At 39.2% G+C, this 14,298-nt stretch overlaps 1 protein-coding gene across 12 annotated transcripts in view; it reads left to right on the forward strand.

Annotated features, from left to right (window-relative positions):
- Positions 1-13,237, forward strand: part of ZMAT1 (zinc finger matrin-type 1) — a 32,249-nt gene extending 19,012 nt beyond the window's left edge. For 6 of the 12 annotated variants that reach the window (XM_049873191.1, XM_049873192.1, XM_049873194.1 and 3 more), the window contains 2 exons: positions 9,240-9,339; positions 10,928-13,237. In XM_049873191.1, coding sequence (XP_049729148.1) covers positions 9,240-9,339; positions 10,928-12,254 — 1,427 coding nt within the window. In that variant the 3' untranslated portion in view covers positions 12,255-13,237. Of the gene's footprint in view, positions 1-807; positions 3,306-3,361; positions 9,219-9,239; positions 9,340-10,927 lie in introns of those variants that run through there. The other 6 variants (XM_049873202.1, XM_049873203.1, XM_049873197.1 and 3 more) reach the window with 5 other exon arrangements.
- The last annotated feature ends 1,061 nt before the right edge of the window (positions 13,238-14,298 follow it).

Below are 14,298 nucleotides of genomic sequence, written 5' to 3' on the forward strand. Positions count from 1 at the left end.
GGGCTTTCAATAAGTAAGGACTTTGGAAGGAGATCTGGCAGCTCAAGTGGTTAAGCACTTGGCTGCTAACCGAAAAGGTCGACGATTCAAACCCACCAGCCAATCTGAGGGAAAAAGATATGGCAGTCTGCTCCTTTAAAGATTTACAGCCTTGGAGATCCTGTGGATCTCTGTTCTATAGGGTCGCTTTGAGTTGGACTCAACTCAGCGGCAGTGGGTTTGTTTTTTTTGTTCGTTTGTTTGGTTTGGTTTAAGGAATTTAGAATCCATCTAATTCTATCTGTTCACTTTCTGAAAAAATGAGATCCAGAAAGGTTTACATTACTCCTGTTAATTACAGAACTAAATATAGGTATTCTCATGGTTCCATTTTATCATAGGTACACAAAGTAGTATTTTAAATGAGTATCCTGTGGTTATGTCATTCAGTGAATAAGGATGATTGAAGTGTCTATTGGGTACTTGTCATAATTGGGAATACAAATTAGGGAAATTTTTTTTGCCCTCAAAGAACAAGTGTATAAAATAGTTGGGTTAATAACTCTTCATTGTAAGAGGCTATAGACATGGATTTTTGCGTGCAGTTTTTAGGTAATCAGCTGAATGAAAAATCATGGTCAAGAAATTCTTCATAGAGGAAATATGTAATTTGGATTGCTAGAACTGGGAAAAGGTAGAGACAGGATTAACAAAGGTCTTGGAGCTAAGAAAGAGTGGCAAAAACTCAGGCACAATAGAGACTGACCCTGACTGGAGTAATCCACTTGGTCTTCTAACCATATTTTTTTTTCATTTTTCCCCCCACAGGCACCTCCTCACACTACTAGTGTATTTTATTCCCCTTTTGTATTCTCTTTTCCACCTACTTTTTTCCTCCTTACTGTTATTTTTCAACTCTTTTCTTATTAGATCTCTCTGTTTCATGTGAAAATGTTCCTTACCCTCCCCTTCTTGAAGCTCTTTTCTTTGTCATATGTGACTCCTTATGCCCTGGTTTTTCTCCCTTTTTTTTTTTTTGCCTTTTTTTTTTCTTTCATTACCTAAGTGTAGATATTCCCATGGTTCCGTTTTTGACCCCCTGTTCTCCTCACTCTACAAACCTGATCTAAGTCTGTTCCTCTAGTTTCATCTGTCATCTGTATGCTAATAACCTTTCTGTCAAGCTTTAGACTCATGTATCCACTTGGAAGCCAGACTGCTTCACCTGGAGGTCTCATAGCCATTTCAAATGTGTTTTGTCCAGAACTGAACGCATTGTCTTCTCATCCTCAACCTACACTTCCTCCAACATTGTTTAACACAGTTGATGGCAATAATAAGCATTTGTTCAAATTAGAAACCTGCAGTTAACTTAAATCCAACATTACATTCTTTACTTTCTATACCTGATGAAGCACAAAGCTGTGACTGCTTCACCCCCTGGGTATTATTGCCCCCTTGTCTCTAGCCCAGAAACCCTGGTGGTGTAGTGGTTAAGAGCTATGGCTGCTAACCAAAAGGTCAGCAGTTTGAATCCAGCTACCACTCCTTGGAAACCCTATGGGGCAGTTCTCTCTGTCCTATAGGTTTGCTATGAGTTGGAATCGACTCGACAGCAGTGGGTTTGGTTTTTGGTTTTATCTGTAGCTCTGCTCCTCTCACGCTAGTTCAGGCCTCTGACATCCTTTCCAGAGCTGTGTTACTCAAAGTGTGCTTTATGGACCAGCAGCGTCAGCATCAGCTGGAAGTTTGTTAGAAGGAAGGGAATTGCAGGCCCTGCTACAGACCTACTGAATGAGGATCTGCATTTTAACGCTATCTCTAGGTGATCTGTACTCACACAATACGTTCCGAGCTTTGTCCTAGGATATTACCACAGCCTTCTAACCACTCTCCCTGCCCTCAAATCTACCCTCAATGTAACTGCTAGAGTGTTTTACCTAAAGTACAAATCTTTCTGTTATTCTCTGCATAAAAATCCTTCATTGTTTTTCCATTTTCTAAGAATAAAATCCAAGCTCCTTAGCCTTCTACCATCTTGTCCCTGCCTACCTTCTCCAGGCTTATCCTCTGCTGCTTCCTCCCATGGCCTATATGGGTCAGTACCTACAAACTGCTTATGGTTTCCAGAAGCCATTACCCTATTTTTTGTCTGTGTTCTTGTTCATGCTGTCCACTTTGCCTGGAATATCCCCATACTGTTCTTCTGGCTATCTCCTGCTCATTCTTTAACATGCTGCTGCCCTGGACGTCTTTTCACTTCTTTCAAAGCTAATCTGTGATTCCTTAACCTGCATGTCTAAGTATCTCTCCATGTGTCTTTTTCACTAATTATGATGTAAGATATTTGAAGGAAGGGACTTCATCAAACGCATCTATATTTCCAGTGCCGAAGATAGAAACTGGCACAAAGTAGGCCTGCCTAATAGAGATTAGTTCAATATGTAAATCAGTGAACTACTAACTCATCTTTATTTACTGAGTGCTTACTCTGTGTCTGCATTATTTCAGTTTCCTACTTAGTGTTATTCAACTTATATAGCTAGGATTTTAAGGAATGCTTATATAGGAAAGTGTAGAAATAGAAGTGATAGGGCTTCTGGAAGTGAGTAGATGTTTGGGGAAATGAATGACAAAGTTCCACTTATTAGGGTATTTTTGCTATTGTTAGGCTGAGGGTTATCTGAAATAAGTAGCTTCTAGTTTAGTGGCATAAGGTAAATTTCAATGGAGCCAGCTATGAGAAGTGTACGTACTCTGGTCAGTTCTGGGAGGAGGGCCATTTTAGTACTCCGGTCTGAAGTTTCAAGGCTATTAGAATGAAGGAAGGAGGGTTTGGGTTAAATTCTCACCCTGGGCATGGACAGGACTGATCATCAGCAAAATTTAATCTAGGCATTGAGGTCATTTTGCACTACCATCAGAAGCTAGAGCTCAAAGAATAATTTTTCAACCCTGCCTTAACTTTTCCATTTTGGGAGCAGGAGATATTTGGGGATTAAAAGTAGTTGGAGGATTTTTGATAATGGTAAATTAGATAATGACAATTTGAGAGAACAGTGGTAATAGCAGAATCCATATTACAAGTAAGTGATAATACAAAATCAATTTAACATATACCATCTTAACTGTTTCACTCTTCACCTGTTTATCCTCTTCTTTGTGTCTCTGCCTTCCTCTCCATCTGCTATTGTTTGTATATGTTTTTCTCCATATCTTATATCTTTCTCTTTTTCTTCATCATTCTCACTTCTTCATGTCCCTCATCCAGCCCCAGATCTTATTAGCACAGGAATGGCTACCATAACGATATGGAACTAAAGTATGTATGTATTTTTTATTTATTTGTTTTATTTATCTTACTAATTACTTGCCCCATTGTTGCACTTAGATGTCTTACCTTCACCTGAAACTCAACATATCTAAAACTGAATTAATAATCTTCTCTAAAAACTTGAATTTCCCAAGTTTTCCGTCTTTGCCGGTAGTACCACTATTTATCCAGCCATCTGAACTTATTGAGGGCATCTTTGACTGTTTAAATCTCTATATCCTATCCATCAGCAAGTCTTACCAAATTTTCTTAGGAATATTTCTTTCTGTACCCTTCCATCCCATTTCCAGTACCATCACCTCACTTTAATTCTGTCAGCCTTCTGGAAGGCTTTGCTTATACCTTATTGTTCTTCTCTCACTTCCTGGTAGCAAGATTTCAACTCTGGATCATTCGCATAATCTACCTTTCCTACATCCAGGCTACTGAGAGCTGCTATGGAAATTTATGTAAGGTTAGAGATTGGGTAGCATCCCTGGGTGGTATAAAGAGTTAACACTCTTGGTTGCTAACTGAAAGGTTGGGGGTTCCAGAGGGACCTCAGAAGAAAGCCCTGGTGATCTGCTTCCGAAAAATCAGCCACTGAAAACCCCGCGGGACCCAGTTCTCCTGTGACGCACGTAGGGTGGCCGTGAGTCAGAATTGACTCCACAGCAACTGGTGGTGGCGGCGGTGCAGATTGGGTGCCTCTGCAGAGTCTCCGTGTCCAGCCTCATCTCGGGTTTAGTCCTCCTTAACCCTTTGCCTTTTCTGACTTTCCCCTCGGTAGAGATTTTAAACAGCATTCTCCAAGACTCTCTTCTCTTGCCTTTCTCTCCTTCCTCACACTCTTCAGACAAGCTTCTTTTTTACTTCAAGAAAAAATTAACCATCAAATGTGGATTACCAAGTATTTTGCCTTAACCAAATCATCTCTTAACCCTGAGTTCTCCTCCTTTAGTTACTACACTCCCTTTTTCTCAGCCAAGTTTTTTTTTTCTTTTTTTGCAAGTGTAATTTCCTCTTACTGTCTTCACTTTTTATCCGCCCATCTAAGCTCACTGTCATTTGTTGGGACACACATACCCCAGCCCTCCATGCCACCACGCCACTAAAGCTACTCCTCACAGGGTCATAGTGACTTCTAAATTTCCGAATCCAGCAGACATATTTCAGTCCGTGTGCTGTTGGATCTCTCTACTGCGTTTGACTCCATTCAACAATCTTCCTCTTAAAAATCTCTACTTCCTTAGCTCCCTTGACACTACTATTTCCTGTTCATCCTTACAACTGTGTCCTTTATTTGATGGCCTTTTCATGGACTTCTTCGCTTCTCCCATATTAAAGAGTGGCATTATCCAAAGTATCATCATTATGTTGCTCTTCTGTGTCCACCCATACACCGTCCTGAAGAGCTCTCATCCACTCACTATTGTTTTAGCTACCTTCATGTGTTGGCATTTACAGAATCTCTCTGACCTCTCTTCTGTATTTCAAATTCCTATATCTAACTGCCTGCTGGACACGTTTACGTGGAAATCTCATAGTCACCTCAGACTGTGTCCAGATTCAGATTCACTATTGCTTACTCTCCCACCCCCGAAACAACACTTCTGAAGTTCCAATTTCAGCTAATGGGACCACCACCTACCCAGTTGTCAAACTATGATGATGGGAGTTATTTTAGACTTCCCTAGGTCTTTGACTCTCCTTTATCCCCCACATATAGTCAGTCACTAAGTTTTTCCATTTTTTAAGCTAGATATTTCTCCTATTTCCCTGCTCTTCTCTTTTTCTCTATCCCTACTATGGCCTTTCTAGTCCATGCCCTCATTGTCTCTTCCCTGGTCTGTTATATTTGCCTCAAAACTGTGATCTCTTTACCTCCAGGCTTGCTCTACTTAAATTCATCCCCCATATTGCAGCCAGAGGAGAGATCTATCTAAAACACCATTGACCATGTAACTTACTGCATAAACCACTTTGAGGTTTCCCAACCCCCAGAATAAAGTCTAGGTTCTTTAGCATAACATACAAGCCTCTCTTTAATCTGACCCCTTTTTGCCTCTCGCATCTCATCCCCTTGTATCTTCTCTCCAACAATTCCAAATTATAAGAAGTTCCTGTAAGCTTCTGTGTTTTTTTCACGCAATTTCCTCAGCCCAAAATGGTCTGCCAAATTCTTCTCCTCAAGTTAACTATTTTTCATTCTTCAAGTTTAGCTAAGGCATCATCTCGTCCAGTAGTCTTCTCCAACCAGACCCCTGTATTGGGCTAAGTGCCTCTGCTTTTTTGCACTCCTATATTCCTTATGCATACCTCCTGCCTTTTAACAAATGAGATTGAAATCCTCTGTTCATGTGACTGTTTCTCACATTGGATCGTGAGTAACCTGGCTATTTTATTCATTTTGTACCTCTAGCATCTGGCATGATACTTGGTTCCACATAGGTGCTCAGTGTTTGTTGAACAGATTATTTGAATTGAAGACATCATGCTCACTTCTGTCTCTGCCATGGCTGATGATGTTCTCATCCCCTGAAAGACTCTTATCTGCTTTCCTTACAGCTCAAATCCTTCCTGTTCTCTAGGGTCCATCCCAGGTTCCTTCACTGCTCTAGCTCTCAGTATTCTCCCCTTTCTCTGATTTCCTATAGGTGTTATTGTTTGTTGGCAGTTACATCAATTATAACCCCTCAACTAAATTAGTTTCCTTGAGACAAGGGATTATATTTTATTCTGCAATATCCTTTTCAGTGCTTTATATGGTAATGAGTACATGTTTTATCTCAGTTCATATTTGCTAATTGTTTATTGAGAGGTGGTGTGGTGTACAGAGATAAACATAGATTTAGAGATATGTTTGAAGTCACTTTCTCAGTTGCACTTCAGGTTCCTCAGGTATAAAATGAAAATAATGGTACATCACACGATTGAATGAGGAGGAAATGAAATAATATATACAGTACCTGTCATACAGTAGGCCCTCAATAAATGTTAGTTTTTATGAAATGTTTTTGTTATCTTCTCAATTTAAAAAACAAGGAAATTGGGCATTTTCTATTTTTCTTCATAAGATAAATCCCACATTAAGTTGCATGTCTACTTACATGTAGCTCTCAGTTGTTTTTTCCCCATTTAAGATATTAGACTAATGGTTCTCAACTGTGACTGCACGTTACAGTCATACAGGGAACTTTTAGAAATACCAATGCTCAGGCTGTTGCTCGAATCAATTGAATTAGGATCTATGGGACCTAGGCATCAGTGTTTTGTTTTCTCTTTTTTTAACTCCCCCAAGTGATTCCAATATGGAGCCGAAATTGAGAACCACAACATTAAACTAAAAAAAAAAAAAACACGCATTTCCCCAGTCCGTGTTTTGAAAACAAAGACCTTAATCCAGGAAGTTATGAGATGGGGCTCTGATTAGAATAGTGGGCCCCACAACTGTTAGGTTATGGAAGATTCTGAGAGGTACCAGATGCAAAGAAGCCCACATTTCTGGGGAACTTATAAATAAGCAATCTTAGCAGGGCCAAGAGCAGTGAAGCTGGACAGGGTCAAGGAGCAGACTCTCAAGATAGGAGACTTGAGAGATTGAGAAACATAGTGGAAACAGGTTCTAGGAGGATTAAACCAGGAATTCTGACCTTGGGGCCAATGATAAGCTTCATATCTCCACAGAAAGGGTTTACATAGTTATTGTATATTATTTTCTGAGAGGTCTTTATCCTAGAAAAAAAATCAAGAACATTATTGTTGAAAAAGCCAAGGGCCAAGGTGATAGTCATCAGACCATAGCTCCAGAACTGTCTCTGGCTCCTGCAGCTCCTTCAAACCCCTCTATTAGAATCTTATTTCCAGTGTCATTTGTGGAGGAAAAAATGGAGGAACTGACAGAACACTATATACAGTATACTTTATAATTATAAGCACTAAATAAATGTTATGTAAAAATCCCTGAACTATAAGCTTATCATCAAATGAAGATCATTGGCTTTATTATCTAGGGCAGTGTTTCTCACCCATGGCTTTGTCACAGTAAAATCATCTGGCAAGCTTTCAGAAAGTACAAAAGCCTGGTTCCACACCTAGGGATTCCGATTTAATTCTTCTGACCCGAAGCCACAAGATGAGCATTTCTGAAGTATGCCACGTGGTTCTGATGCGTAAGCAGCATTGAGAACCACTAATCTAGGGAAAACCAGGACTCTTGATCCTCTTGCATAACTTTGGTATCCTCAAAATGTGTGATATTGGCCAGGCTAATCTGAGCCTTAGTTTCTACACTTGTAAAATAAGGATAATAATATTTTCCTTTAAAAAAAAGCTTGTCGTGAGGATGCAGAGTCCTGGTTTAATCCTTAGCTTTACAGGAAGTCCAGAATCTTCAGAGTTAATCAGTCTCAAATCAGGGCCTCACTAACCACAAACAAACTTGGAAGAGGCTGATAAATAGCCAGAGAACTGGGAAAGTATGCCCTTTATACTTCCTCGAAATTTTCTCATAATAAATCACCTGGGGTACTTCTTAAAACACAAATTCCCTGGCCCTACCCCAGACAAAGTGGATCATATTCTCCAGGGGATGGACGTGGGGAGCTGTATTTTTAGCTAATGTCCCAGCTGATCCTTACCATAGAAGTCTGGGAAGCATTGTAGTTTACTACGTTGTCATTCTCGTGATACTATAGGACAGAGTAGAACTGCCCCGTAGGGTGTCCAAGGAGCTGCTGTTGGATTTAAAATGATGACCTTTTGGTTAGCAGCCATAGCTCTTAACTACTGCACCACCAGGGCTACTGGTTTATAGTAGGAGGAGACATACATTTCCAGGTTTTAGGTTTCTATGTCCGCCATCCAGGGAATCCTCTTCTTGGTATCAAAGAAATGAGGGAAACCAAATCATCAGAAAGTGACTCAGTGAACATTAAATCAGAGCACAGGAAGGGAGGGTAGTTTTGAGCAATCAGTCAGTCAGATGTTGGTAAAACCTGTTGAGCTTTCCTGGGTCCACAGTAAAGTATATCTCACAAGTGAACACAGTTCTCATGTTCTTCAAAGTCAGCATCTTTCTTCCCTCGTGACGGTAGTCTCCTTTTTTAGTGAAGAGCCCTTTCTTGGAAAAGACCAATACACTTGGTAATGATTAAGTCAGTGGCCTTTAAATTGTTAGATTGCTGTTTGATATAAAAGATGACCTTGACTGTCCCTGAAATATCCTTAGCCATCACTTTATTCTCTCTTCCTTAGGGGAGATTGTTCTTATATTTGGCTTATGAAATTTCTTTATTTGCTTCTTCTGACCAGAGAGACAGTGGAAGGATGATGAGATTAAGAAAAAAAAAATTGATTCCCTGCTTCCAGCTCTGCCCTAAGAAGCAGGATGTGGAGGTAGCTGATATAGGGTTCCTATTCTGTAGCCTTTTACTCTTTTGAAGTGGTAACTAGTAGTTTTGCTTTAGAATTTGCTTTCAGTTTTTATCCTGAGTGTGGGGCTCACTGAACCTCTCTCCTTTCTAAAACCACATCTGTCTATGGAATTTACTTTGGTAAACTAATGCACTACAGTGATTTCAGGTAAGAGAGTAAAAATTTGCTTTTATTTGTCTTTATTCTTTTGGGGAAATTTCAGGTTTTGATTGGGTAGAAAGAGATTTAGGTGCAAAAAAGAAGAGTTTTGTCGAGGGTTTGAGGTTTGTCATGCATGTTAAAATTTGAGGCACCTGGTGAACATCCAGTGATATTAAGCAGAAAGATAGCAATTTCTTAGGAAAGAAGTCAGGTCTAGAGATGCAATGTGGTATAGTGGAAAGAATTCTTGGCTTTAAAATAAAAGTCATGGGCTCTGAGAGACTTAACTTTATTACTGTCCAACTCTAACATTATGTGATTCTGTGTGTATCTTACTGACCGTCTTAACTTGAACTTTCTGTTTTTTCAGCATATAATATGAGAACCTACATTTGCCATATTTGTAGTATTACCTTTACATCTTCAGAAATGTTCCAGTCCCATATACAAGGAAATGAACATCAAATTAAGTAAGTACTTTTTTCCAAAATGCTTCTATGACACTGAACACCAGGGCCTCTGTCAGGTAACCTTGTGTGTATTTTACAAGCTTTCTAGGCATTCATTCCTTTATGACTTGATTCTGAATTTGGTTGGTGGTATTTATAACATGTTCTAGCATCCTCCAGGGAATTCCCTACCCTTGAGAATGTATTGGCAGAGGTGGCTAACTGGTACCCCTCTTGGCCAGACAGTATTGTCCTTTTCTGAAGGATGCTAAAGGGATATTCTCAGGGTAATCATACAAATTCAGAGAATCCTTGAAAGGTTGGTTTAGTTCCTGGGATTCTGTGGCCAGGTCGTCATCCTTCCAATGAGGTACAGTAGTTAGGAACAAAGGTATTGCTGTTAGACAGATCTGGATCCATCTTTTTTACAAGTGTGTAACTTGGGCCAACTGTTATAAGGTTGTTATAATGAAATGAAATAGTATGTGTAAGGTACTTGGCCTGGCACATAATAGGAGCTCGATAAATATTTAGTCCAGTCTATTATGGTATTTTAACAAGGGGAGGATTGAGAGGACAATTAGGGACTGGATAAGTCAAGTAGCAGGACGTTGTTCTTGCTACGTGCCATTGAGTTGATCCTGACTCATAGCAACCCTATAGGACAAAGTGGAACTGACCCATAGGGTTTCTAAGGAGCGACTGGTGGATTTGAACTGCTGACCTTTTGATTAGCAGCTGTAGCCCTTAACCACTGCACCATAATGATTGTGTATTTGGTTTTTTGCTTTGCAAATCAAAGCATAGTGTTTCTGTTACATTATTTCATTCTAGTAGAAAATCTTTACACTATTATAGTGTGAATACTTAGCTAAATTGTCTAGCTTACCAAATTAATCTTTATTTAGACTTAAAAAAGAAAAATCTCAGGGTTCCAGAATAAATGTCACATTTATAGATTTATACAAGGAACTGACTAACCAAAATTTTGGAAGTGATGTGACATTCAGATCAGACCATCCATCAAAACAAAACAAAACAAAAAAACCCACTGCTACAGAGTTGATTCCAACTCATAGCGATCCTATGGGACAGAGTAGAGCTGCCCCATAGGGTTTCCAGGGCTGTAATCTTTATGGAAGCAGATTGCTAGGTCTTTCTCTTGCAGAGCAGCTGGTGGGTTCGAACTGCTGTCCTTTTGGTTAACAGCCAAGCACTTAACCACTGTGCTACTAGGGCTCCTTGACCATCCATCAGGACATTAAATATTATTGGTCCTTACCCGTATTTCCCAACATGCCTTACATTTTTAGTACTACAACAGCATCAGGTATGTCATCTCCTTTATACCTGTCCTCCTTTTCATCCCTGCCCTAAGCAATTTTGTGTGTAAAAATTGTGAGGTCCTAGGAGATAATTTGACTATCCCTGCTGCTGCTTTTTGGCATAAAAAGTCATGATTGAGAGATTTTATATTGAGATAGGTTTTTTAAATTCTGAGCATTTTTTAATTGTTGTTTTTTGAGGCTAACTAATATTTTTGAGAACAAAGAACATATTCTGAATAAAATAATTCAATAACAAGAACTTTCTACCATCTTCTTTGTAGAGAAACCCTTGTTATCAATCTAGTGAAGGATTCGAAGACACAAGAGTCTTTACAAGATGAATGTGAAGATTACATAAACATGCAGAAAGCCAGGGAACTACAGCCAAACATTTGTTTCAGCAAGATGGAAGAGAGCTCTGTGGAAACATGTGGGTACAGTGAAGTAATCGCTTTCGAACCGAAACAAAGAGTGTTTGATCAAAGATTCCCATGTGAGACTTTTCACACATACCCAGAACCATACAATATTTCACAAGCAGTGGAAAACCAGTTACCTCATTACTTTCCAGCTCATTCACAGAAGAGGTATGACTCTTTCCAAGATGAACTGGAAGATTACATTAAAGAGCAGAAAGCCAGAGGATTAGAACCAAAAACTTGTTTCAGAAAGATGGAAGAAGATAACTATATGGAAACCCATGGGTACAAAGAAGTGGTTGATTTTGGACCTAGACATAGAATGTGTGAACAAAGATTTTCATGTGAGACTTCTGAGACCTACCAAGGACCAGACAGTGTTTCAGCAGAGGAAAACCAGTTAACGTATAGGTTACCAGCTCCTTCAAAGAGGGCATATGACTCTTTCCAAGATGAACTTGAAGATTACATCAAAGAGCAGAAAGCTAGAGGGCTGGAACCAAAGACTTGTTTCAGAAAGATTGAAGATAGCTCTGTCGAAATCCATGCATACAGAGGAACGGTTGATTGCAGCCCTGGACGTAGAATGATTGAGCAAAGGTACCCATTTGAGACTTTCCAGACCTACCCAGGTTCATACACTATTTCACAAGTAGTGGAAAACCAGTTACCTCATTGCTCATCAGTTCATGACAGCAAACAGGGACTAGAATCTATGAACTACTATCAACTCACCAGCAACTGTTTCTCAGAAAAACCAGTACCCCTGAGCCTTAGTCAAGAAAAAAATAACCCGGGCCCATACAGTGTAGAATCTGAAGTTTACAAGGACCTCTCCTCAGAAAACAATACCAGTGACCATCGAGCAAGTCATAAACGAAGACATCAGAAGAGAAAGCGGCATCTGGAAGAAGGAGAAGAAAAAGCAGAGAAGAAGCAGTCTAAACATAAAAAGAAGAAGAGTACTGAGGATGTGGATTTAGGTGAAGACAAGAACATCCAGCAAAGGGAAGGAAAAGTGGATGAAGTCAGTGTCAGTTCAGGAAAGCTTAAACATCGAAAGAAGAAAAAAAGTCGTGATGTAGCCTCTGAGAAAGAAGCACGAAAGCACAGAAAAGAGAAAAAGAAACACGCTGAAGAAAGGACAGAAGAGGAAATGCTTTGGGATGAGTCTATTCTTGGATTTTGAACTTTTCGTTTTGTTTACCCAAGGAGGAAGTGAAGAAATCAGTTACGGATATAGATCTAGACAAAGACAAGAGTATCCAGTGAAGAAAAGAGGAGATAATAGTCATGTCAGTTCAGCAAAGCTTAAGCATTGGAAGAAGAAATAAAAAAGGCTAAGCCTAGCCTCTGAGAAAGAAGAACATAAGCACAGAAACCTACCCAGTGGCTCTGCAGGAGGAAGACTGGTGATCTGTTCCCATACAGATTATCGCCTAGAAAATTCCATGGGGGCAGTTCTGCTCTGTCACATGGGATCACTGTGAGCCAGAACCAACTCTGCAGCACTTAACAATAAGAAGCACAGAAAAGAGAAACCCGTTAAAGAAAAGTGGAAGAGGCAATTCTTTGGGATGGGTCTATTCCTGGATTTTGAAGCTTTTTAGTCTTGGCACCCCAATGTTGAAGAAATAGGCTGAGAAGTTTGCTTTCATGTTACTTGAATTTTCCTAGGTGAACAGGTACTTTAACCTCTAACAACGGCCAAGTGAAGTAAAAGAATTCAATATGCCTTTTCCGCAAGTTGGAAATCACTTTTCCTCGTTTTTTAAAAAAAGTTCCATGTTTCTTACATGATACGTAATTTCCCTTAATGAGGGTGTCTCTACTTGTATTCACCAAATTGTTGTGATAGCAAATTATTAACCCTTGGAGATCATTTATTTTAAATGAGAGAATTACCAGGCATTGAAGAATCCATTCCTTGTTTGGGTTCGTGTTAGTGTTGGTAGTGTTTTATTGTTGTGTGTTTGTTTATGTTGCCTGGTTTCTCCAAGGAAAATGTACGAAGCAAGTTAGACTGATTTTTTTTCTTTGTTAAATCTAATTTGCAGTGTATTTTTGTATTTTCTAGTTCTGAAAGTGGAAAGTAAAACAGCTATAATAAGTTTAATGATATATAGTTTTAAAAAGCTCTCAAAGTACTCATACAAAATCAGTCTATATTCTGGAAATGTTTATATTAAAGTGTTTTAATTTCTACAGATTGTTTTATGTAAGTGATCATTTATTTCCCATTCAAAGATGATTTTATTTGGGGAGTGACAAGACAATAATTGAGTAGTTGGTACTTTAGGACCTCTGGGGAGATCACTGTGTAAAGTTGTAGTAATTGTATTTCTCCCACATCTTGCTTAATAAAAGCTAATATTCAGGCTTGAGCCCAGTTTTAGGTTAGAAAAATATGACTGACTAAATACTTGACACTGAAAAAGGAAAACTTGATAAGCAGCTGAGGGCCATGAGCATGTGTTAACCTTTAAACTTCTTTTTTCTGGCCATTTTTTGATTCTGGTGTTTCCTTTTTTATAATAAGCACCTCTTGTAAGCATGGGAGCACCACTGTGGTATAGTAGAAAGAGTAATGGCTTGGGAATCCAAATCCCAGGGTCTGGTCTCGGTGTGCCGTAAGTTGCTGTGTGACTTTGTGGAAATACAATTAGAATCCAACCTGGAATCATCAGGAATAGGAAAATAGACTATAGTATTCCCCTGATGTATTAATCATGTCAGAAAAGTAAATAAACTTAGGAAGTATTTAGGCAAGGCATTTAATAGTTTTTTTTTCCTCTTTTATGATTGGATAAAATGGTAAATATGAGCTGAAGCATAATATAATTGGTTGAATTTATACCTGGTTGAATGACTAGCCCCAAACAGAGGTACATGGTCCCCAAATTAACTTTTCTTCCATGATAATGATACTATAAGGTTATTTTGTGCTATATCACTTTTTTTTTTTTGCAACTGATTGTAAATCTCTCTCTCCGTGTTTTTTTTGTTTTTTTTTAATTTTTATTAAGCTTCAAGTGAACATTTACCATTCCAATCAGTCTGTCACATGTAGGTTTACACACATCCCACTCCCTTCTCCCACTTGCTCTCCCCCTATTGAGTCAGCCCTTACAGTCTCTCGTTTCGTGCCAATTTTACCATCTTCCCTCTCTCTCTATCTTCCCATCCCCCCTCCAGTCAAGAGTTGCCAACACACTCTCCCGTGTCCACCTGAT

This window comes from Elephas maximus, chromosome X, assembly GCF_024166365.1.
Source record: "Elephas maximus indicus isolate mEleMax1 chromosome X, mEleMax1 primary haplotype, whole genome shotgun sequence".
In the NCBI taxonomy this organism is placed as follows: Eukaryota; Metazoa; Chordata; class Mammalia; order Proboscidea; family Elephantidae; genus Elephas; species Elephas maximus.